The 24,876-nt window shown below is 43.0% G+C and overlaps 2 protein-coding genes across 3 annotated transcripts in view; both read left to right on the forward strand.

Annotated features, from left to right (window-relative positions):
* Positions 1–17,894, forward strand: part of LOC307198930 (S-adenosyl-L-methionine-dependent tRNA 4-demethylwyosine synthase TYW1) — a 286,923-nt gene extending 269,029 nt beyond the window's left edge. Inside the window, exon 16 of the mRNA XM_079946281.1 lies at positions 17,865–17,894. Within this exon, the coding sequence (XP_079802407.1) occupies positions 17,865–17,885 (21 nt within the window). The 3' untranslated portion in view covers positions 17,886–17,894. The remainder of the gene's footprint in view (positions 1–17,864) is intronic.
* The window catches only part of CALN1 (calneuron 1), a 495,446-nt gene that overhangs the window by 63,775 nt on the left and 406,795 nt on the right, over positions 1–24,876 (forward strand). The window contains exon 1 of one of the 2 annotated variants that reach the window (XM_079946288.1): positions 1,437–1,874. The exons of the other annotated variant lie outside the window; for it this stretch is intronic. Within the exon in view, the coding sequence (XP_079802414.1) occupies positions 1,752–1,874 (123 nt within the window). The 5' untranslated portion in view covers positions 1,437–1,751. Of the gene's footprint in view, positions 1–1,436; positions 1,875–24,876 lie in introns of those variants that run through there. 2 annotated transcript variants of the gene reach the window in all.

Consider the following 24,876-nt stretch of genomic DNA (forward strand, 5'->3'; position numbering starts at 1 on the left):
TTGGGAAGCTTTCTCTCTATAGGGTATCCCTGTGGTTCCAGTCTTTGGGAGGTTCCAGCCCAATCACAGGAGATAGAAGCCCTCTTTTCGGGGAGGACCCAACTCTGTGCCTCAAACCTCATAGAATCAGGAGCACCCAGACACCATCTGGCCCAGCCCTGACCTAGATGATCGGGATTTCTGCTCAAGGTGGAAGGCATAAGGCACACAGACAGTTTGTGTGTCTCTCGTTCATTCATTCTACTAACTGACACACGTTAGGCATAGGGCTGAGCCTGTCCCATCTGACCTGGGGTGGGGCTGACACTCAAGGCCTACCGCATGTACAGATTTACAACCATGATCACATTTGCACACACCTCTCCACGGCTTCATGCTTCCTAAGACCATTTTCTGAGCCTCATCTCCTATGGGCTGGCTTCTCCAGGAGGACACTTCCCAGTTATGGAAATGTACCTCTGGTCAGAATCAGGAGGCTGCAAGGGAGCCTCTTCCCAGGATGCGAGGTGCAGGGGCCGAGCTGTGAGGGATGGAAGATGGGGATGGATGTTGCTGGGAGAGGCCACTGCCCACTGCCATGTGCAGACCTTCCCACGGGCCAGCTTTCTCAGGCAAGGGCTCGATCCACAGTGTCCAGGGCTCGTTCAGTCCATCACCAGGATTCTCCCAGTTAACCTCTCTATACTTCACATCTCTGGAGATTCTTTGTTTTATTATTATTATTTTTTAAACTTCAATGTGAAACCAAAGAGAAACCAATATCAAGTAAATGTTAGTTCAATAAGTGTTTTATTGATCACTGCTTATTCTCAGGTCATCCCTGCCTGGGCCCAGGTGACACAAGTGCATCTGAACGATTCCTTGCCTGGAGCTTTTCTCAGTGCAGTGTTGGGAGGGGAGAGAGATAGAGGCCATGGATGACACAGGCACAGATGAGGGGCGCCTTAAGCCAGCCAGGTGCCTTAACCTGAGCAGAGTTGTAGAGGACTGTAGAGGTTGACCCGATGGCAGGGGTGGGGAGAGAGAGGAAGTCCCCCTCGGCGACTTCAAGCCCACCCAGAGGCTCCATACACGTGGGAAGCAAGTCTGGACTGGAGCTGGTAAAGGGCCGCGTAGTCCGGGATGCTCTTTGCTTTGTCTAAGGAAGTTAGGGTGACGTTGCCCTGGGATGGCAAGTGACGTCACAAGCTTAAGAGCTTCGGCAAGAGTCCTCTCCACTAGACGGCTGTGCTAACCTCTCTGCCCCCCCCCACCCCCGCCGCCACATACACTTTGTTTCTGTGGCTCTGTTGGTGTCAACGGCAAGAAAGCAAATTCTGCTGGCAGGGCGCTGGGCTTTCTTGCAGGCTGCAATCACACTGGCTGTGCTAGCTCCCTCCGCATAGCTTACACCACAGCAAAGCCCGCAGGAGCGGGAGTGGAAAAGAACCTGTAAATATGATGGTCGGTTCCAAAGGCACATTATTGGCTTGTTGTGTAATACCCGCTGGTGACATCGAGGCCTTATCAATAACTAAACATCTGTCACAACCGCAGTTATATTTCTTGTGCCAGGACTGTGTTTCTACGGTTGTCCTGTTTAAATGCGGAAGGGAGGGTGTGAGTTATTGAGGCAACTGACTTTGAGTAGATTACCACTAGACTGTACAGGCAGTAAGTTTCTGTCAACTCCTTGCAGAATCTCAGCGTCTCTGCTGACGTTCCCTTGGTGTACTCACAAATCTCTCTGAGAACATCGCCCTGGACCCCCGATGCGGCTGCCTGAGCAACCTGGAGAGGGGAAGCCTGAGAATGAGGAAAAGGGGGGCAGAGGAGCCCCCGGAGGGGGAGAGGAGCCGCTGAGGACCCAGGCCCCCGACTTCCCCACTTGGCAAGTCTTCTCCCCCAAACCCCCGGAGAAACGAGCTTTCTTGAATGTTTGCTCAGGACTTGATTGTGTTCAGCCCGCAGGTAGGGGGTGGCATGGGGGCTGGAAGCCTTTGTGCCGAGTGTCTGGGGACAGGACACCAGGGAGGGGCCCCAAGGGGATGCGCGTCCCAGCTGGGCCAGAGATTTGACGATCTGTCTTGAGCCTGACAGCTATCCATTGATTTTATCTGAGATGCATGCAGCGGCAAGGGGATGGGTTTGAAAGCTGACTCTGTTAGGGACTGATTAGGTTGGAGGGGGTTGTTCGAAAAAAAAAAGCAACCGATGCCATTTATAGTGTGTGTACTCTGTGGTGGCACAGAAGCAGGAGCTCTGCATAGATAATTTCAATTACTCCTCACAATAACCCCATACGGGTGTTATTAACCCCATTTTTTTTTTTTACGGGAGAACAGTAAAACAACCAGTGAACAACATCACGTAGACCAGATCAAACAGGCAAAGGTCAGCCCAGGACTCCTACCCATGTCTCTGAATCCAAAAACTTGTTCCTAACCATTGGACTCCCCTGCCTCTCCCCCGATTATGGGTGAGAAGGTCAGCTCAGGGGGAGGGGTTGTATGTGTTCTAAGTCACAGGCTTCTGTGGGTTTGATCCTACTCTCTTTCTTTTCCTTGGAGACATTCATGGCTGTAAAAACTCAAGAGGAATTTCAACTCTGGGTGGTTTTGTATAGAAAGAAATTTTGATCTGTGTGAAGCTGACATCGAGGATTTGGTCTGGGTGAGCCCTTTAAACAGGTATGTTCTGCTGTGGTCTCCCCAAGGCTGTCTGGAATGGGATCCCCAGCCCTCTCTGTCACCAGCTCCTAGTGGGGGCCACGAGTGTTTATGGTGGGGACTGTGAGTTCAGGGTTAGGCTTCTGGGGGAATAAAGGAAGTGGACATATTTCTGATCTGCAGCAATTTCTCTCCAGAGCTGGGGGCTGGACAGCAGGGACCAGCACAGGATGCTGTAAGACTCTATCCAGAACCTTCTCCAGTACAACTCATTGTTTGGGAAATCAAGGTGGGAGCTGATAGGATCTTTGGCCAAGGGTGTGCTGACCTGCAGGGTGAGCCATTCTCATCGACTCTGAGGGAAGGTCTGGAAGAGGGCAACATGAAGCTGAAATGACATATACTGAAGGCAGGCTCAGAGGGAGGTTCTGCTCAGGAAAGCTGGTCAGGGGTCAGAGGACGACCTGACCTGGGCCTCCCCAGCCTGGAGAGGAGCCCCAGCAGGAGGCATGGTCCAGTCCAAGGATGAAATCCCCGTTTGGTTTATTCTCAGTCTGGAATAAGTGATAGCATCCTGGGCACTTGCCCTGGGAGGGAAGGAGGGAAGGACTGGGGCAGAGAAATGGTTCTGCATGTCCTATGGGGTCTGTGGCAAATGACAGATGTGGCTGATGCTACAGAGGATAAGGAGAGTTGCCCACCTTAGTGGATGAGAAGATATCATGCAGCAAACAGAAAAAGAAGTCCAGTGGAGTCAGAAACCCTTTTTTACTCAACATACTCCCACATTAAAAAATATTTCCCTATTTGTTCCTGTGACTTTGGGATTTAGAGTTTTGGGGCCAGAACTGTGATGAGCATGAGTTAGGCAGTTTAGTTTCCCTCATTTCTGGGGGCAGTAGTAGCCCAAGAGGAATGAATCTGCTTCTCGCAAGCCATCAGCTTCTCTGTGGGGGAGAGCATGAACTCCTCTCGGACCCCAGGGCTGAGGGCCTCTCGGCTCCTGGCTTGTTCTCATCACACATTCACAGTCATACCCACACACCAACAGACATGACACTTTTGCTTGCTCCCTCCTTGCAGGCAGACACACACATTTCTCAACGATTTCTTTGTGCAGTGCACAGAGAGAGACAGCTAAAAGGAGGAGGGGTGAGATGGGGCCAAGGAATGAAGTTCCATGGCCACAGTCTGCACCAGGGCTTGGATGTAGAGGGTAAAGGGAAAAGAGCCCACCTGGAACATGTTTTGTGTAACTTTCCGTCAGTGAAGTCTCACAGAGTAGAGAAGGTTGCATCCCTGTCCTCCGGTTCCTTGGCTGGGAGCCTCCTTCAGATAAAACACAGGTGTTGAGTACTGGGACTAGTTTACAGAGCATCAGGGGCCTCAGTCCTGAAACACTCTGGGTCCAGGTGGTTGTGCCTGGTATGGGCAGGGTGGGCAAAATTATAAAGTCAGGAGGAGTCTCCTCCACGTGTCCCACCTTCCTGCCCCAGACCATTTTCCCATCTCCTGGTACCAATCTGGTTCCTAGTAACAGAAGTCCAGTAGAAGTCTCCTAAGCGAAAAGAGAAATATCTAACATCGTAACACAAGATCCCAGGCACTGGTGGAGGGTGGGAGAAGGTATGTCAGAAAATCCAAAGCCTCAGGGAAGTGAAAAACCCGAGAAAGCTGTTTCTTTCTGCCTGTCTATGTCTGTCTGGTTTCTCTGTCAATATATAGTAAAAATTATCGCTATCAAGTTGCTGCCAATTTGGCAGTCAGCCTCAACTGGGAATTAGTATGGTCCTAGTTCCAAAATCCCTGGGGAACAGGCTCATAGCTGCCCACTCCTGATCAAATCAAGTGTCCAGGGGATGAGGGCAGAGAGTATGAACATGGTTGCTTCTGCTATAAATATGTGGGTGGAACCGGTGGAGAGACAATGAGAAGTGGGGCAGCTCCTCACCCCAGTTCCTTCAGATATTGGTTTTGTATTCCATTCTTGAAGTTGGTCAGCTACTCACGAGGTGCAGGTAAGGTGCTTGTTATTCATACTCTAAGTTGGAGCCTTTCAGAGAAGGTGGTCCCCAGGAGACGCAGAGGAGTGAACTATCACTGGTGGGACAAAAGCAGTGGGGTAGCTGAAGCTGGCTGGGGGCACTGCAGTGGCCTGTGGAGAGAGACGTCATGCAGAGGCAGGGACTGGAGAGGTAGGACCCTCTAGCCTCCTCCCAGCCCATTCTCCTGCCTGTCAGTCTGGAAGATTACAGAATTCCCCAGAATGTCTATTCCTATGTCTTTGCCAAAGTGTGGCCAGGCTTTCTCTTGATGAATCTGGAGTTGGCCTGTAGCTGGGGACCTTCCTTCTCTTCTACTCTGAAGAGTCTTGCAAGGGCCCATAGCAGTGGAGCCCTGCTTCTCTCGGGCCCACCAAGGTGCTGACTCCTTGGGCTGGAGGCTTGAAAGGATGCTCTTCCCGTTTTGTCCAGACTCTGAGACCTGGAACTCTTTTGACCAGGTCTGGAGCTGACTCATGAATGGTCAGTAGGCCCAGGAGACCAACTGGAAGAGAGTCACCAAGGATAGAGAGATACCCAGGTAGCTTCAGAAAACCACAGCTAGTAAACAACCCCACTACCATGGTGTTGCTGCAACCCAGCCCAAAGGAAGCTTTTCTAATATGGGGAGAAATGGATGTGCACTGTTGGTACCTGAGCTAAAAATAGCCCATGTTCCAAGCAAAGTGTTTTTTAGTATTTTGACATGAAAACGTGTAGACAAAGCAAGGATTTAGAATGCATGACTCATTAAATTGCTGACTCTGAAAGCAATAGAAATTCAAAGGGAATTTTTCTCTCCCTATTACTCCCTCCCACCCCTGCTCTGAATAGCTTATAAAGAGAGTTTCTACATAAACAGGACCTATAAACTCCTCCATGATTTAAGGTCCTGAGCAGTGAGGGGCAGAACGAACTCAAGTTTTATTGCCTGGTTACTAAGTTGGCTTCCCTAGTTAGGTTGGAGTCATCAACCAGAGTCCCCCCTGGTCTGCCCATCCTAATTTCCCCTCCTCGTGTCCCTAACAGGTGTCCAGGGGATTCCATGGCCCCACCACGGCCACTGCTCCTCCCTCCCCACAATGCCCAGCTCTGTTGGACCCCAGCAGCATTCATGTCACCAGCCCTAATGAGGATGTTTCATCACCGAGCATTAGCTCTGGGGGCTGCATCCTCAGGGAGAGCACACACCATATGGTCCCGTAGAAGGATGCAGGAGTGGGCACCTCCATCAGCTCACTGGGAGCCGCGGGTTCTTTCTCGGGTTGAATGCAAGGGTTGGGTCTCATCAGTGATGTTCATTTTTGTTTTGTTCTTTTTTCGTCACAAAACCTTTCCAAAATATGTCCTCTGGAGAATCCCAGTATGTAAGGCAAAAAAAAAAAAAAAGAGAAGACCCATTCTGGTTGGAGCAAGGTTTGTGTGCGTTTGGGAGAATGGGGAGGTACTTCAGGGCCCCTGAGATGAACAGTGAGACCTTTCACTTGGAGAGACTATTGGTCGACCTTCATAGCATGGTTCCTAGAAAGTTGTGTAAAAATCTCGCCTCTGACCTCTCCTTGCTGTCATCACCTGCTTTCCTTCCAGTCACTCCCGCGCTCCTTGAATATCTTAGTGCTTGTTCTGTCTCACATCTGCCCAGAGTCCTGATGTCACGTGAGGAAGCTAAAACCGTGTGGATGACAAGGCAACATTTCCACCTCATGTTCCTTCAGATTCAACTCACAGAACTCACACTGCAATACTCCCCGCTTTAACAACCTCCTTGATGGTGTTTACCACTGTTATTCCTATTTCAGTATATAGAGCATACTGAGAGAAAATCTTACATGGATATGGGACATGGGTAGGTGATACTCATAGCCTTCAACTCCAGCTGGTCTTCAGTGGGACTCAGAGGTCCTCCTAGGGACCAGGTCTCCTCCCCATGTTCCACCATGACTGTTTCGCCCACTACCCACTCATCTAAGAATGATGCTACCTGCTCATTCCCAAATAAAACAAAGGCCCCAGGAGGAAACTTCTCAACTTCCTGAGCACCTGTCTGTCACCTTTTCTGCATCCAAGCTCATCTTTGCCCCTCCCTGCCCATCATAGTGGAGGAGGACGCCTTTCACCAGGTCAAGGACCACCTGCCACCTGTGCCCAGGCATCTGTTCCCTGCCACCCTCTCTGCAGGGACCTTATTCCATCAATTGTACCTCCTCGGTTATTCTTCAACCTCTTTCTTCTTCCCCTAAGCACAAACATTCGTTCTGATGTCACTTATCTTTAAAAAAAAAAGGCTGATATGAACTTTAAAGAAAATGTTCTTCAAACTTCTTGAAAAAATTGCCTACACTTGTTCTCTTTCTCCACCTTTCATTTACTTCTCAGCCTTCACTTGCTGTGATCTGGCCTCTGCCCCCATCAGTCCACTGATCGTGTTCTGGCTGGAACAAGGGATAGTGTTAGAGCAGAAGGACCAATGCCAAGGAGTGAGCAGTTCAAAATTTAGCTCATCATCAGAATTTATCTGGTGAGTTTACAAAATCTATACGGTTGTGGGCTCTACCTACTAAACCAGGAGATTTTCAACTAGGACCTGGAAATCTGGTGACCCCAATTTCCTTCTCCCTGGGACCTTCACCAACAGCCCAGCAGGTCCCCAGAAGAATTGGGAGGGTCTCTGCTGAGACAATGTTACATCAGCGAGTGTACTCTGCCCTCTTTTGTTATGATGGCCAACTCTTTTCCCTTTCCCTTTCTCTATCAGTTCCAGCCGTCCAACTTGAATTTCAAATGATCTTGGCTAGGAAACTTTTAATCACTCTTTCATTCTCCTGGAGATTGACCCTATCTCTTGGAAATCTTCCTTTCAGGACCTATTTACTTCCTTTCTGATTCTTCTAGTACAACATGTTCCAAGGTGATGATCCTCAGAACATCAATGTTAATAAATGTTCCTCTAAAAGTGCTTCATGGTTGGTGAAATTCAGGTGATGCTCCATACTATATCTACCTGTTAGAGAATATCAATGCATATTAAAACCTTAGCGATGTCGTACAGCAAAGAAAATGGTTTATCTTGGCTTAGCTCGCTTTTCCAAATACACTGTGAGCCTGGAACACTGGGTATGAGTAAATATGTGTGTGTGTGTGTGTGTGTGCAAAAGCCAAGAAATCACCTGCTAAGTGTTAATTTCCTCTCCCTAGCACACGCCTATTTCTATGCAAATGATGCATAACTGATATACCCTGGGCCCAGGGAATGCTAGCACCCATATTCAACCAAATACCATTAACTGGTGTGCCAGGATTTGTGCTGGGTGTTGGGAATTCAGAGACAAATAATCCCTTTCCTCTTACAGTTTATAGGCTCATGGAAAAGACGGATTAACACTCACCATAGAGTTTATGTGTTAGGGTAAATTCATGCACAGGGTGTGCCTTGGAACATGTCACACACGCACACACACACGCACACACACACACACCAGGCAGTTGTACGGCTCCAGGGCACACCATTCAATTATAAAACAAGAATACAATGTGAATGTCACCCCCCTGAAGTTGTGCAGTATACCTAGAATCAATAAACCTATATCCACCTAAATATTCATAGTTTGTTCTCACTGATGTGGTCACATTACCCTGCAAGATTGTTTTCACTCCACAATTTATTACCAACATCCTTTTCTGTTGTACTCTGATCGATTTCACCAGTCCCCTCTCGATAGCTGTTTAGGCTCCTCCGTTTTGGGTCTCACGAACAGTGCTGCAATGAGCATCTCTAACTATTTAGCCTTATGAACTTGTGCAAGTATATCTAAATATAAATTTTCTAGAAGTGAAATTTCTGGGTCAGAAAGTATACACTTTTTTTTTTTCGTTTGGCTAGATTTGCCAAATTGCTCTCCAGAATTAGGAAACAATTTACCTAAGGGAAGGGCTTCTGAGGACAGGGGACACTGGAGTGGAGGGGAAGGAGGCAAGAGAGGAGAAGGGCTTGAAGGTGATAATTAGTGGAGCAGTGTCTCTTAGGAAGCCAGGGGGCATGGGATCAAGAACACAGTCTTCACGAAGAAAAAATCTACATGCATAGCCAAAGTGTAAATTCTGGACTCCATAGAAAATGTTACAAATGATCTTAGCTGAGAAACTTTGATCACTCTTGCACCCTCCTGGAGATTCTCTAACTCAAGTCTCTTCAAAATCCTCCTTTCAGCCAGGATCCATTATTTCCTGCATGATTCTTCTAAGAAAACATACCACATTTTTAAAAATTTTAATTTCTATTTTATATTGGAGTATAGTTGATTTACAATGTTGTGTTAGTTTCAGGTATACAGCTAAGTGATTCAGTTATACATATACATACATCCGTTCTTTTTCAGATTCTTTTCCCTAATATTATGGGAAATATTATGGGTTAATACAGAATATTGAGTAGAGTTCCCTGTGTTGTACAGTAGGTCCTTGCTGATTATCTATTTTATATACAGTAGCATATGTTAATCCCAAACTCCTAATTTATCCCTCCCCTCTCACGTTTCCCCTTTAGTAACCATAAGTTTGTTTTCAAAGTCTGTGAGTCTGTTTCTGTTTTGTAAATAAGTTCATTTGTATCCTTTTTTTTAAACAAAGATTCCACATATAAGTGATAGCATATGTTATTTGTCTTTGGTTTACTTCACCTAGTAGGATCGTATCTAGGTCCATCCATGTTGCTGCAAATGGCATTATTTTATTATTTTATGTGAAACAGGCCACAAATTGATGGTTAATATTGTTATTAATAAGTATTCCTCTAAAAGTGCTCCATGGTCAGTAACCCAGTTGGCCCCTAGGAACCTGATTTCTTTGGAAGAGCTTTGGGTATCAGGATGCTATATGCCTATCTTCCTGGCATTTGCATGGGGGATGCAGCAATGGACCAGAGCATGTCCGGCATCATAGGATAAACAGGGTACACGTTCATGCGATGTATTTTTCACCTCATGGCAGGTAATCTAAGACAGCTTAATATTAAAACAAAGCTTGGTATGTTCTGGTGCAAGATACTAGTTTTTAAGACAAAAATCTTGGACTTCAAAACTGGGTCCTTGCTTGCAGTGGGATGTTTTGGGCTATGACCCCGTCATTCTCTATCATCAGAAGCCCTTTTATGGAAAAATTGAGAATCCCTGGGCCAGACCAAATTCATGTAGCACACTCCCTGTGTTTGTATCAAATTTTAATTTGAGCATTTTGCTCCTATCTGGAAAGTGGGGCAGGGGGAGGGGGAGACAGTGAAATCCATGCCCTGACAGACTTGCTGTCAGCAGAAGACTGTAGAAAACAGCACTTTCCCTCAGGGTTCAGTCAGTCCTCCCCATCGTAGAGCTCAAAGGGGACTGGAGGGACACAGAGGCCCCGCAGGCCTGTCCCACCAGATGTCCCTTCCCCAGTCTCTCCCATCGGAGCCACATCCAGCTCTCTACCCATGGTCCACATGTGGCCATTGCAGGAACCTTTTCCCCCTGGACCTCTGGGTTCTTCTTAGTCCAGCTACTACTGCTTTGCAATAAACCACCCCAAACTCAATGCCATAAACCAACAAACATCTTATGCTCTTGGGATCTCTGGGTCAGGAGTTCAGTGGGGATGGCTTATCTCTGCTCTGTGATGTCCGGTGCCTCTATTGGAAAGACTCCATGGCCAGGGGCTGGAATCGTTTGGTGACTCATATGTTTGGTGCCTGAGCTGGGCTGGCTGAAGGAGCAGCTCAGCTGGGAGTATCTACATATGACTTCTCCACATGGCTTGTCCTTCTCCCAGCATGGCCTCTGGCTGCTACGACAAGCGTCTAGGGATGAGCCTTCCAAGAGCACCAGCTGGGGCCTGGTTGGCCTTTTATGACTTGGCCTTGTAAGCATCCCTTCTGGCATATTCTGGCCGTCAAAGCCGTCCAGATCCTCCTAGATTCAGGGGGTAGAGGCATAGAGAGCACATATCAGTGGCGAGGAGATTCAATTTGGGGACCACATTGTAAAACGCCCCCAGTTTTCCTTCATGGATCCTGGATCGTTATGCTACTTGTTCCCAGTGACGTACCTCTTTCAGCGTCTTCTGGATTCCTGCCGGGTGGCATGGAAGAATAAGAATCTGCGTGGTGGGGAGTCAAGATACCCACAATCCTGTGGATAACTCAGAACATTATTATGTTAGAAAAGCATTTGTCTGTCTTTAAATTATCCTAACCTCGTGTGTGCCAGACTCCAGAAGGAGAAAGGGCAGGGCAGAAAGAGCCACGGTGGCAAATAGAGGAAGTTTCGCCACATGGGCAGAGACATTAACCAGGACAGGATTTCAGGGAAATCGATAAAATACGTTCCAGGAGAGAGAGTGGCCAGCCCATGTCATGATACAAGTGGTCCATTCCACAACCCTAGGGGTCACTCAGAGTGTCATTAATCAGGCCCAGGTCACACAGAGCTTTGGTGGGACTTACTTAAAGAAAAGGAGTAGCTGGTACCACTGTGTTGCTGTTGGCCGAATATCTGTCTCATTCCCTTAACAGGGTCATCTCCTCACATTATATTTGGGGGAAACAGGTGGGCCTTCAGTATGTACGTGAGTCAATCCACCTGTAGCTGATTCTGGTTACCTGACCCCATCTAAGGGCTTAGCACCATCTCAGCCCCATTGCTGCTTCCCTTCCGGTCCACACCTGGGACTCTGGGGCCTCCGTGTTTTCTCAGTAAGCAGCAGCTACCAAGTCATCAGCCCCTGGAGGGGTGGTGCTGGAGCAAGGGCGCGATTTCCTTTGCCTTCTCTCAATTCCCCACCTGGCCATCATCACACAGCAGATGGATGTAAATCACAGATTGCACTGAAGGCTTGGGAATAACCAGAGTAGGGAAAATTTACCATCTACAAAGAGATCTTCATAGAGTCAGAAAAAATAATTTCAATGTAGGGAAAAATTACCATCTACAAAGAAATCTTCTCAGAGTCGGAAAAAATAAAAGTATTTTTAGAGGGGCTTTTCGTGCATGCATCCCTTTGGCAGTCTGGTGAAGGCTGTGAATTATGTTTTTATTTATTTTTATTTTTTAATTTTATTTATTTATTTGCGGTACACGGGCCTCTCACTGCTGTGGCCTCTCCCGTTGCAGAGCACAGGCTCGGGATGCGCAGGCTCAGCGGCCATGGCTCACGGGCCCAGCCGCTCCGCGACATGTGGGATCCTCCCGGACCGGGGCACGAACCCGTGTCCCCTGCATCGACAGGCGGACTCTCAACCACTGCGCCACCAGGGAAGCCCCACAATGTTATTCTTATTACCTACTGCCAGGGTGGATTGATTTCTATGGCTTGTCCCTGCAGGGGAGGAAGTCAGAGGGAGCTGTGTCCTGTAGTCGGGGAACGGGTTTCCTACAAAGAGATGGCGACTTGCCCAGAGAAAGCCTGAAGAAAGAAGCCAGGAAACAGGACTAAGAAATGCACCAGACAGGGGTCCTGGGGGACTCTCACCCTTGGCGGCCTGAGGATAGAATCAAAGGGCCCATGAATTTGGATGAGAAAGAATGTACCTTTATTTCCATCCATCTCTAAATGGAATCTAGCATTTCCTTCAATTACGAATGCAGGCCACATGGTGCAATGGAATTAGCAGTTCTGTGATTTTGCCGCTGTTTTCCTACCACGTTACAGTTGTCAGAATTATCTCCCCATGTTGTTTACACTTACGACTGCAGTATTTCAAAATTATGATTGCTATTACCCGCTGTCAGATCTTATTATTTGATGCACGAACAAGGAAGCGCAAGTATTATTACATCACACATTTGTTTTGTCTACTAATTGTGACACTGTACTTAAAAATAATTGATTTCCTTTACTGTTCCCTTGATTATTCTATTTCATGCTTTTAAAAACGTAATTCAGGGCTTCCCTGGTGATGCAGTGGTTGGGAGTCCGCCTGCCGATGCAGGGGACACAGGTTCGTGCCCCGGTCCGGGAAGATCCCACATGCCGCGGAGCGGCTGGGCCCGTGAGCCATGGCCGCTGGGCCTGCGCGTCCGGAGCCTGTGCTCCCCAACGGGAGAGGCCACAGTAGTGAGAGGCCCGAGTACCGCAAAAAAAAAAAAGAATAACATTGTGGCAAATATTACACAGGTGCATGTTAATATGAAGGCTGAGGCTAAGTCAAGAGCCTTCCTACCCCAGGGCAGGATGACAGGTGTTTGATTTCTTGGGGAGGCAATGGGCTTCCAAGCCAGACTTCATGGGCAGAGAAATCTTGCAAGATTAAAGTTCATCGGGAAGACTCAGACCTTTGGATTCTTCTCGTGGTGTAAAGAAGGTATCTCTGACCACCTTTCAGGCTTAACGTTGAGGCTGGAGCCGGGAAGAAGGAGCAGATGACACAGGAGAAGTAAAGGAAACTTCTTTATTTTCTGGTTAGAGGTTGGAGGGAGGAGGAGAAATGAGAAACAGGCAGGAGAGCTAAGGGACACGCTGCTTCCATCTTCTTCTCGGAGCCCAGGGGCTGCATGAGGTCAGCACTAAGGACAGAGGCTCTGATCTCAGCCCTCCATGGGGACCTTGGGAGCCCACCACATAGGGCACCTGCCCCAAGACGTCACCTCTGGTCTGGTTCAGTGTGTGGAGAGTGGAACAGGGTAGCTGTGGGGCAGAGACACTGAATGAAGAGGCGGCTGGTCTGCCACAGAGGCAACGCCAAGGTGTCCCCAGAACAGAGGATGGGTGTAGACTCCTGGGCCAGACTTGGATGGAGGGTAAAGCAGAGACCCAGGGATGTCAGACACACAGAGCTGAGAGGAGGCCAAACAGGAAGGGCAGATACCAGGACTCCTGGGAGCATTGCACCAACAACAAGAAGGACCCCCAATCCGCCAGTTCTAAACTTCAGGTTTGGAGGCCGGCAGGATACCTCTGCCTGTGTGACAAGACACATCACCTATGGGAGACAACATGAGAGACTAAACATTTTTTGAAAAATAAATTTTATTTTTGGGGAACACTTTTAGATTTACAGAAAAATTGAGATGATAATTGAGTTCCCATATACCTAACACTCAGGTTCCTCCCATTCACATTTCACACAAATACGGTATGTGTGTTGCAATTAATGAATCAATATTGTTACAGTATTATTACCTAAGGTCCATACTTTGTTCACATTTCCTTAGGTTCTATCTCATGTCCTTTTTCTGTTCCGGGATCTCATCCAGGATATGACATTACATTTAGTTGTCATGTCTTCGGGCTCCTCTTGCCTGTGACAGTTTCTCAGACTTTTCTTGTTTTTGACGACTTTGATAGTTTTGAGGGGTATTGGTCAGGTATTTTGTAGAATGTTCTTCAGTTGGGACAATAAAAAGATCAATGGTTGCTAGGAGTTTGTGGGGAGAAGGGAGATGAATACCCAAGAGTACAGAAGTTTTTATGAGCAACGAAAATACTTTGTATGACGTTATAATGATGGATATATGTCATTATACTTTTGTCCAGATCCATAGAACGTGCAATACTGTTCACTTCATTAAAGTGAACCCTAAGATGAACTGGGGACTTTGGTACTTATGATGTGTCAGTGCAGTTCATCCTTGGTTTAAAAAAAAAGTCTTAAAAAAAAAAAAAAGAACACTCAGGGTAGACGTTTTTGGCAAAACTTTTGTTTCATTTTTATATATGTATACATATTACATATGTGTGTGTGTTTGTTGGATTGTGATGTAAAATGTACTTTTTAGATCGAAAAAGTTTGCAGGCCACTGTAGGTAAATTATACTGGCAAATAAAAACACAAATTAGGGCTTCCCTGGTGGCGCAGTGGTTGAGAGTCCGCCTGCCGATGCAGGGGACACGGGTTCGTGCCCCGGTCCGGGAAGATCCCACATGCCGCGGAGCGGCTGGGCCCGTGAGCCATGGCTGCTGAGCCTGCACGTCCAGAGCCTGTGCTCCGCAATGTCCTCAATTGGGGACATTGAATGTCCCTCAGTTGGGATTTGTCTGCTGCTTTTCTCATGATTAGGCTGGGGTTATGGGATGGGGGAGGAAGACGACAAAAGTCAAGTGCCCTTTTCATCACATCATACCAAGGGTGCGTAATATCAACATGTCTAATCGACGTTGACGTTGACCCTGATCACCTGGCTGAGGTGTGTTTGTCAGGATTCTTCACTCTGAAGTTACTAATTTTTCCCTTTTGCATACTGTACTCTTTGGAAGGAAGCTGCTCTACACAGGCTACCCAAGAAATGAGGAGTTATGCTGCATCTCCATGAAGGCAGAGTATCTACATTAATTATTTGGAATTATTCTGTACAGGAGATTTTGTCCCTTTTTCCCCATTTATTTATTTCTGCAATCATGCATTTATTTAGTATGGACTTATGGGTATTTATTTCATATTTTAGGTAAAGATGCAATACAGCTTTCTTTTGTTGCTCAAATGGTTGTAGCCTTAGCCACTGGGAGCTCTTGGCTCCTGTGTTTCGAACACTTTCTCACTTCCTTACGCTACAGGATGCTCCAGGCTCATCTTGTGTATTTCCTGACCCAGTTTCCTGGCCTGGTTTCTTTTATTAGAGAATGGTGTTAGAAACCAAGGTCTGAGCCCTAGGCATGCTTGTTGCTACTGAAGCATTGTTGCTTCTAGGCCCTCTCAGCTAACAGAGCAAGAAAAAATATATGTAGGTATTAACCTGTGTATATACACATATCTATACATATTTCTATATGTAACATCTGTAGCTATATCAAGCTAAATATAGCTCTATACTGATGTCTCCAGCGCTACTCCATTACCACAAGGATCCTTCTACCAGCCTTCCCTTTCTTACCTGTAAACTCCCACTCCAACAGAGAGAAATCTAGCTCCTATCATCCACCATCCATTTACTTAATTGTTTAACTGCGCTAACATGTATAGCAGTATCAGAACTGTTCACACGTACACCTGTGGGAAACAACTTTATCAACTAAAATGCTTTATAGCACCTTTGCCTTTAGTTTTCCAAATTCCGCTCATTTCCAAAGTTACTTATGTCAGCACTCCTCCCTTCCGTGAGGTTGCTTCATACATGTGTAATACAAATTGATTTGTCACATTCTGCGTTCCATCCTGGATATCTGCTGACCTCCTGATTTCTTAACGTTGCATACATTAAGGTTCACTGTGTGCTGAAGTGATTTTGACAAGTGCCTATTGTCATGTATCCACAATGACAGTATCATACGGAATAGTTTTGCTGCCCTAAAAATACCCTGAGCTTCACCTGGTCAGTCTTCCTCCTTGATTTCTGAACTTCTGCAACCAGTGATCTTTTCTTTATCTACAGTTTTGCCTTTCCAGAATGTCAAATAATTGGAACCATACAGTATGTAGCCTTTTGAGATTGGCTCCTTTCATTTACAAATACCCGTTTAAGATCCGTCTATGTCTTTTTGTGGCTTGGTATCTCATTTCTTTTTATTGCTGAATCATATTCCATTTTATAGATGCACCACAGTTTATTTACCTATTGAAGTTGCTTCTGATGCTTTGGTGATTATGAATAAAGCTGCTATAAATCTATATATTATATATTTACATTTGTACATATAAATATATTTACAAGTAAATATAGCGCTATAAAACAGCATGCAGATTTTTTGTGGACATAATGTTTCAAATTAGTTGGCTAAATACCTAGGAGCATGATTGCTGTATGGTATGCTAAGACTATGCTTAGCTTCGTAAGAAATTTCCCAACTGTCTTCCAAGGTGGCTGTACCGTATTTGTATTACACCAGCAAGGAAGAAAATTCCTTTTGCTTCATATTTTTGATAGCAATTGGTATTGTCGTTTTTGTTTTTGGTTTTAGCCATTCCGATAGGCGTGCAGTGTTATCTCATTGTTGTTTTAATTTGCATTTCCTGATGACGTATGACTTGGAGCATCTTTTCATATGCTTGTTTGCCGTCTGTATATTTCCTTTGGTGAGGTGTCTGTTCACACCTTTTCCCCATATATTTCATTGGGTTGTTTGCTCTTTTTATTGCTGAGTTTCAAGATTTCTTTGTGTATTTTGTCTGTAAGTCCTTTATCAGGTACATGTTTTTCAGATACTTTTTCCCAATTTGTTGTTTTGTCTTTTCATTCTCTTAGCAGTGTCTTTTGCAGAGCAGAAGATTTTGCTCTTAATAAAATTCAACTTACCAAGTTTTTCTTTCATGGATCATGCTTTTGGTGTTTTACCTGAAAGCTCATTACCAAACACAAGATCATCTAGATTTTCTCCTAGAAATTTTATAGTTTCGCATTTTGCATTTAGGCCTGTGATCCATTTGAATTAATTTTTATGAAAGGTGTAATTTCTGTGTCTAGGTTCTTTTTTTTTTTTTTGCACATGGATCTCCAATTGTTCCAGCTCTATTTGTTGAAATCAACATATGCTTTCATTCTCCTTGTGATCTTCTGGTCTCCTAGGAGGGAATATGCATGCATGCGCACATTTGCAGATACTCACCCCACAAGGACAATCAGTAATTCCCAGAGATAGTTCAGGATAAGTCCATATAAAACAAGAAAACTATTTTATTAAGGGTAACATAATCTGCAAAATGTCCCCTGCCCATAATGGAGAAAGCATTTTGCCTCCTTCTTTCTCTAAGTCATTCTCAGGGATGCAATTATGCACAAGAAATGCGGATTATGTGATGATGATCATGTTACAACAGGGTCAACCTGCTCTATATTCCCACCCTTAGCTACACTATGGATTGGAAATTAGCTATGAATTCACCGCTGTTTCTCTAGACTGGGCAGGACTCAATGTTTATATAGGACTTTTCTCCTCAGTATAAAGGCTACCTCCACCCCTTCCCAGAACAACCCCCAGGAGGTGTGAATAAAGACCTGTATTTGCAGCTACACAAGGACCTTCTGTGCCAGCTACAGAGGACAAAAGTGGAGACAGTATCACATAGGTCCTGCTCTCCAGGGCTCACATTCTAACCAAAAATAGACCTGAGTTTTAAAAGCAGTGATGAGAACAGTCACCAAGTAGTCATTTTTCTGACTGCCTGCCCCTCACTTTTGAGGAACCTAAGCTCACCAAAGTCTCCAGAGGTGTTTCTCACATGCCTGTGTACCTGACGGTTGACATATTTCTATTTTCATCATCTTTCATCATCAAGGTGATACCTCCTCTCCTGTGAACCTCTGGTGCCTGATAGGAAAGTTTCTATTGCTGATCCTTGTGGATGTGGCCAGGGCTGGGACATGACTGGACCATGCCCATGGACTTCAATCAGCTAGAGGGCTTGTCACCAACACGTACAGTATTGATTCAACTTAGAGTCCTTCCGAGAGGCTTGAGTTTTTTTTTGTTTTGTGTTGTGTATTGCCTATACATTACAGTGATCCCCCCCGCCCCCAACCTTGAATTAAAAAAATTTTAACAGCACATCTCTATGTGTGAGTTTCTTCTTATTAATTTTGCCAGCAACATGTGATCCACTTTGATCTTCATCCTTATTTTTTAATCAATTCAAAATTTTTTCTTTTTTTTAAATTATAACTGCTTTTCTATAGTTTTGGTTTATTTCTTGGGACCACCTATAATTCTCCATTAGGTTGCATCTCCATTTCTTCGCCCTACATACATAATACATTTTTCTTTCAACATATTAATATCTCTGTCCTTTCCTTGTGTATTCTGAGAGGGCTCTTCTCATTTTTCTCCCACATCAAAGCTTTGATTTGTTTTCCAATGAAACATCTACTCTTTATTGCCTCTGATGAGGACCTGCATTCTGCCAGATATTTCTTTCCTTTTTCCTCCTTTTCCTGTTGGCCTCTTTGCCTTCACCTTGATTTGCTCTCTCTGTGTCCCCGTCTCACAAAGTTCACGCCTTCTTTATCCTTATTATGACTCCGAGGACATGGTTTCTAAAATTTACTTCTGTTTCTTAAGATGACATCTTCAAGAACAGGCTCTTTCCCTGAGCCTTTAGGACAACATTTCCCTTCCTACATATTACAGTGTCATCTGATAGCCTTCATCTGAAACAGTAACAACAACAACAACAGAAACTAGATAAGTATATGAAACAATGGTTTTCAAGGTATTATAATAGGACAATGAAAAATAGGGAGACCTAAGAAACAGGAAACAAAGTGAGTGCTATGATTGCCCCAAATTACTGCCTGAAGGGTTTCCAGCCCTCAGTGCGGGGAGGAGGACCTCAGACATAGCAGAGCTTTAAAATGCTGGAGTAAAAACTGATATGACTTTAAGGAGAAATAGACATATCTACAGTTATGGTTGGATATCTTAACACTGTCACAGACTTGAGTTGAATAACACTACCATTCAACTTGATGTAATTAGAGTTTATAGAATACTTCCAACAGCAGCAGAATACACATTCTTTTTATGTAAATATGGAACACTTACCAAGATGTATCATACTGTGGGCTATAAATAAATAAATAACTTAGAATTCAAATCACGGAAGATATGTTCAAATATCATCATGAAATTAAATTACAAATCAATAGCAGGCAGATATTTAGAAAAACCCCAAAGTATTTGGGAGATAAATAATGTACTTCTACATACATTACCTATGAGTCAAAGAACTCAAAAGAGAAACGGAAAGTATGTTGAACTGAATGAAAATATATGTGGCACGTAGCTATACCAGTACTTAAAGAAAAATTTATAGCACTAAATATCCATTTTAGAAAAGAAGAAAGGTCTCAAACCTAAGGTCTCAAATCTAAGCTTCTACTTGTGCATGGTAATTTTTTTGCTCAGATTTCTACTTTGTCTGATATTAATACTGCAACTTTAACTTTCTCTTGATTAGTATTTGCATTGTATATCTTTTTTCGATTCTTTTACTTATAACCTACCTATATCAATACATATGAAATTAGTTTCTTATAGATAGCATATAGTTCAGTCATAATCTTTATCCATTCTGGCAATCTCTGTCTTTTCATTGTACCTAGACCCTTTATATTTAATGTAATTATTAATATATTTGGATTTATGTCTATAATTTTATTGTTTCTTAGTGTTTATGTACTTTGTTTTCATTCTTCTGTTCCCCACTCCTTCCTTCTTTTGGGTTATTTGTTCATTTAGTATTTCATTGTAATTTATCCATTATTTTTTACTATATCTCTTTGCATAATATTTCTACTTTTGATTTAGGAATCACAATATACATAATGAACTTTTCACAATCTAATTAGAATCCGTATTTTAAAAATTTGTTTATTAAAAATTGTTTTATTGACATAAATATCATAGAATAGCATAATATTCAACATTTTAAAGTGTATACCTCAGTGGTTGATAGTATATTCATAGTGTTGTACAGCTATTACAGCTAACTAATTCTGGAACATTTCCATCAACCCAAACAGAAATCCCATACCTCCCGTTTCCCTCTTCTCCCCATTCTATGGCAACCACTAATCTACACTTTGTCTCTACGGATGTGTCTATTCTGGACATTTCTTATAAATGGAATTATACCATAAGTGGCCTTTTGTATCTGATTTCTTTCACTTAGCATAATGCGTTCAGATTCAGCCATGCTGTAGCATGTATCAGTGCTTCATTCTTTTATTTGGCCGAGTAATATTCCATTGTATGGATACACTATATTTTGTTTATTCATCAATTGGTGGACATTTGGGGTGTTTCCAGTTTTTAGCTATTATGAATAATGCTGCTAAGAACATTCATGGATAAGTTTTGTGTGGACATATGTTTTCAGTTCTTTTTGTATATCCCAGGAGCGGAATTACTAGGTTGAATGGTAGCTCTATGTTAACTTTTTGAAAAATTGCCAAACTGTTTCCCAAAGTCATGATATCATTTTACATTCCCACCAGGAATGCACAAGAGTTACAATGTCTCCACATCCTTGCCAACATTTATTACTTTCACTATTATTATTTAAAATTTTTTTTATTATTGCCATCCTAGTGGATTTTGATCTCATTTTGGTTTTGATTTGCATTTCTCTAATGACTAATGACATTGAGCATCTTTTTGTGTATCTACTGATCATTTGTAGATCTTCTTTGAAGAAATAGCTATTTAAATCCTTTGCTCATTTTAAAATGTGTTGTCTTTTTGTTATTGAGTTGAAAGAGTTCTTTATATTCTAGATATTATACCATTATCAGATATTTGATTTGTAAATATTTTCTCCCATTCTGTGGGTTGTCTTTTCTCGATAGTGTCCTTTGATTCACAGAAGTTTCTAATTTAAATGAAGTCCAATTTATCTGTTTATTCGTTCACTGCTTGTGATTTCTGTGTCATATTTAAGAAGCTGTTGCCTAACCCAAGGTCATGAAGATTTATACCTATATTTCCTTCTAAGAATTTTATAGTTTTAGCTCTTTCATTTGTGTCTTTGATACACTTTGAGTTTATTTTCATATATGGGGTGAAGTAGGTATTCACATTTGTCCTTTTGCGTTATGGATATCCAGTTGTCCCCACACCACTTGTTGAAAAGACTGTTTTTTCCCCAGTGAATGATCTTGGCACCTTGTCAAAAATCAATTGATCATAAACATATGGGTTTTATTTTTTTGGACTCTCAATTCTATTCCATTGATATATATTTTTATCCTTATGCCAGTACCACACTGTGTTAATAACTATAGCTTTGTAATAAGTTTTGCAATCAGGAATTGTGAGTCCTCAAACTTTGTTCTCTTTTTCAAGACTGTCTGGATATTCAGGGTCCCTTGAAATTCCATATGAATTTTAGGATAAGCTTGTCCATTTTTCTAAAAAGTCAGTGGAAATTTTGATATAGATTTCATTAAATCTGTAGGTCAGTTTGGAGAATACTGTTCTTTAGTTCTTTAGATATATTTTCCTTTAGCTATTTAAACAGTTTAAAAATAGTTAATTTAAAGTCTGTCTAGTGAGTCCAACATCTCAGCTCCCTCGAGTGTAGTTTCTATTGATTGTCTTTTTCTCTGAGGACCATATGAGCCATACTTTCTGGTTTCTTTGCATGTCTTATATTTTTTCTTAAATACTAGACATTTTGACTATTATAATGGGAAAATTTTGGAATTTAGATCCCCTTCCTCTCCCCAGGACTTGTTGTTGCTACTTGTTTTAGTTGTTAGTTTTTGTTTGTTTAGTGACTTCTCTGAACTACTTTTGTAAAGTCTGTAGTCTTTGTCATGGGTGGCCACAGAAGTCCCTTTTCTGTTAACTTAGTAGTCAGCCAACGAGGGACAGAGATTTCCTTAAATTCTTGGAGCCAACAAATTTCCCAGTCTTTGCAGAGGGGCTCAGTTGGGGTATGCCTTTAACATTCAGTCAGGAAGTTAATGACTCAGCCTCAGTCTTCACTTCCTGCTTGAATAGAGCCTAAAGATCAGCCAGAGGTGAGTACTTTCAGGAAAGTACTCAGGTCTTTCCTGAGCATGCCCACAACCCTGGGAATGCATGTTGCCTTCTAAATTCCCAGGAATATATTAGAACTTTTCAAAGTCCTTTTTCCCCCAAACATCCAGTTTCCCAGGCTTTCCTCCCAAACTTTTTGGTTAATCTATTGTTTACCCCGACTCTTATCCACTGGTTTAACACAGCAGTAGCTAAACATTTGTCTGAAAATGTTTTCAACTAATGACTCCTGGGCAGTGGCTTTAGAACTGAACAAGTTCCAAGTTAGATGAGATAAAGTCAAGTCTTTTGAGGCACCAGACAAGTACAGAATCAAGCAAAATAATTAAATTATTTGTGAGTGAGATCCATTCTGCTATCTCTGGTACCAGAACTGAAGATGTGGAGTGACATTTTCAAGGCTACTACTGATCTGGGAGACAGGGACTAGGATAAGTTAACACACCACAAAGCTCATTGTTCTTACCAAGATTCACCCATTTTTCTTGAGTAAGTGGTTCCTGGTTTCTGGAAGCTTTTGGCTAGTTTCCAGACTTCCAAAATAGTGAATTCTCTCTCTCTTTTTTTGGCCAGTTGTTTTCGTTACTTTTTTGTAAGGGCAGAATTGTAGAGTTCCCTACTCTGTCATTTTCACTGATATCACTCCCTGTTTTATCACTTCAAGTGGAAAGTAGAAATCTTGCCACCATGTAGGCCCTTTATTCTCTTCTTTTGTGTAGTGGTTGTCTTATATATTACTTCTACATACATTGGAAACCCCCTCAGATAGTGTTATAATTGTTACTTTCATCCATTAAGCATATTTCAACAGAAGAAGAATATAGTCTATTACATTAACTCTGATATTTACCTTTATGTTTCTTTCCCTTCATTCCCAATGTTCCAAGTTTCCTTTGTATCATTTACCTTCTGTCTGAAGAACTTCTTTTAGAGCACGTATGCTGGCAAGAAATTCTCTTCATTTTCCTGCATCTGAGAATGTCTTTATGTCACCTTCATTCTTGAAGGATATTTTTACTGTATACAGGAATCTTGGTCAGCAGTTCTTTTCTTTCAGCACTTTAAAAGTATTGTTCCATTTCCTTCCGACCTTCATGACTTCTCATGAGAAATCCACAGTTATGTGATTCACATTGTTCTCCTACAAGCAGTGGACCATTTTCGTTTGTCTGATTTCAAAATTTTTTTTGTCTTAGTTTCATCAATTGATGGTGTGTTTGGCATGATTTCTTTGGATTTACCCTGTTGTAGTTCTCTGAGCTTCTTGGATCTGTAGGTTCATATCTTTTGCCAAGTTTGGGAAGTTTTCAGCCATCATATCTTTACTTTTTCTATACCACAGTCTTTTTCTTCTCCTTTAGGACTCTGGTAACGTGAATAGTATTATACCTTTTGGCATTGTCTCATAGGTCTATTAGGCTCTGTTCACTTTTTTTTCAAACTTTTTTTTATGTGTTGTTCAGATTGCATGATTTCTGTGGGTCTATCTTCAAGATTTCTGGCTCCTTCCTTTATCATCTCATGTGGCACTCATCAAGTGTGTTTTCATTTTGGTTACTGTATTTTTAAGTTCTGAAATTTCTGTTTTGTTATTCTTTATATCTTCTATTTCTTTGCTGAGGCTTTCTCTCTTTTCATTCTTTTCAAAAGTTTTCACCTTTACTTGGAGAATTTTATGATAGCTGCTTTAAAATATCTGTCAGAATTCCAATGTCTGTGTGCTTTTGGCATTGACATTTGTTGATTATTTTATTCCAAGCAAGTTTAGATTTTCTTGGTTCTTTGTATTTTGAGAATTTAGGATTGTATACTGGGCATTTAGAATACTTTGTTATGTGGTTCAGGGTCTTGTTTATACACTATGGATAATGTTGATTTTTTGGTGTGTTTTAGCAGGCAATCAGCCTGGTTGGATTCAGGCCTCAAGTTCTGACCAATTTTATGTTGGTTGTAGTTCCAGTTGCAGTTAAGTTTTCAAAGCCTTTGCATTGCTATTCAGATCTGTCACACTGGTGTGTGATACCAATGACTAGTTCGGCACCTGGTCTATTATATAATCCATTATTCAGTTCTCAAAGTCTCTGTGTGCTCGTTAAGGTCAGATCAATCTACTTATGTGGAATTGAGTCCCAAAGTTCATAAAAAATTCGAAGTAACCACTTTAGCAAATTTTTTGTACCCATGATCTTTTCAGCAGTTTTTACTTCTCTGATACCCTCTAATTTGGTCCTCTAGCTAGAAAGCTGCAACTTTAGTTACCCCAATCTACTGTACCCTTTGTGCAACTGCACTTATGTCCGGGACAAGCCAAGGGAGGACAGAGGGAGACAAGAAGAAATGGAGATTCTTGCTGTGCTTTTGGGACCACATATTATCTGATCATAGAGGATGGTTTTCCTTCCTCAAAGTTTTAGGCTCCAACCAGCTCTCCTTGCCACTGGTACTTCTGCTTCCAAGGATTGTTTGGGAGCTGAGGCACAAAAGCACAGAGAAAAAGTAAAGAATGATGGGGAAATTCCATTCTGTGTGTGTGTGTGTTTGGAAACCACTTTCCTATTCATCCACCCAGAACTTGAGGCATCTCCTGGAGCCCCCTCTGTTGTGCTAATGCTCACTTTCAAGTGTCAGACTGCACTGAATTCAAGCCTGTAAATACCAGAAGAAAGAAAGGATAAACTCACCATCATTTGGTGGTCTTTTGAGTTTTCATGTTCTTCCTCAATCTGCCTGTTAGGAGTTATTTTCAGAGT

The sequence above is a fragment of the Stenella coeruleoalba genome (genome assembly GCF_951394435.1).
Source record: "Stenella coeruleoalba genome assembly, chromosome: 15".
Lineage (NCBI taxonomy): Eukaryota > Metazoa > Chordata > Mammalia > Artiodactyla > Delphinidae > Stenella > Stenella coeruleoalba.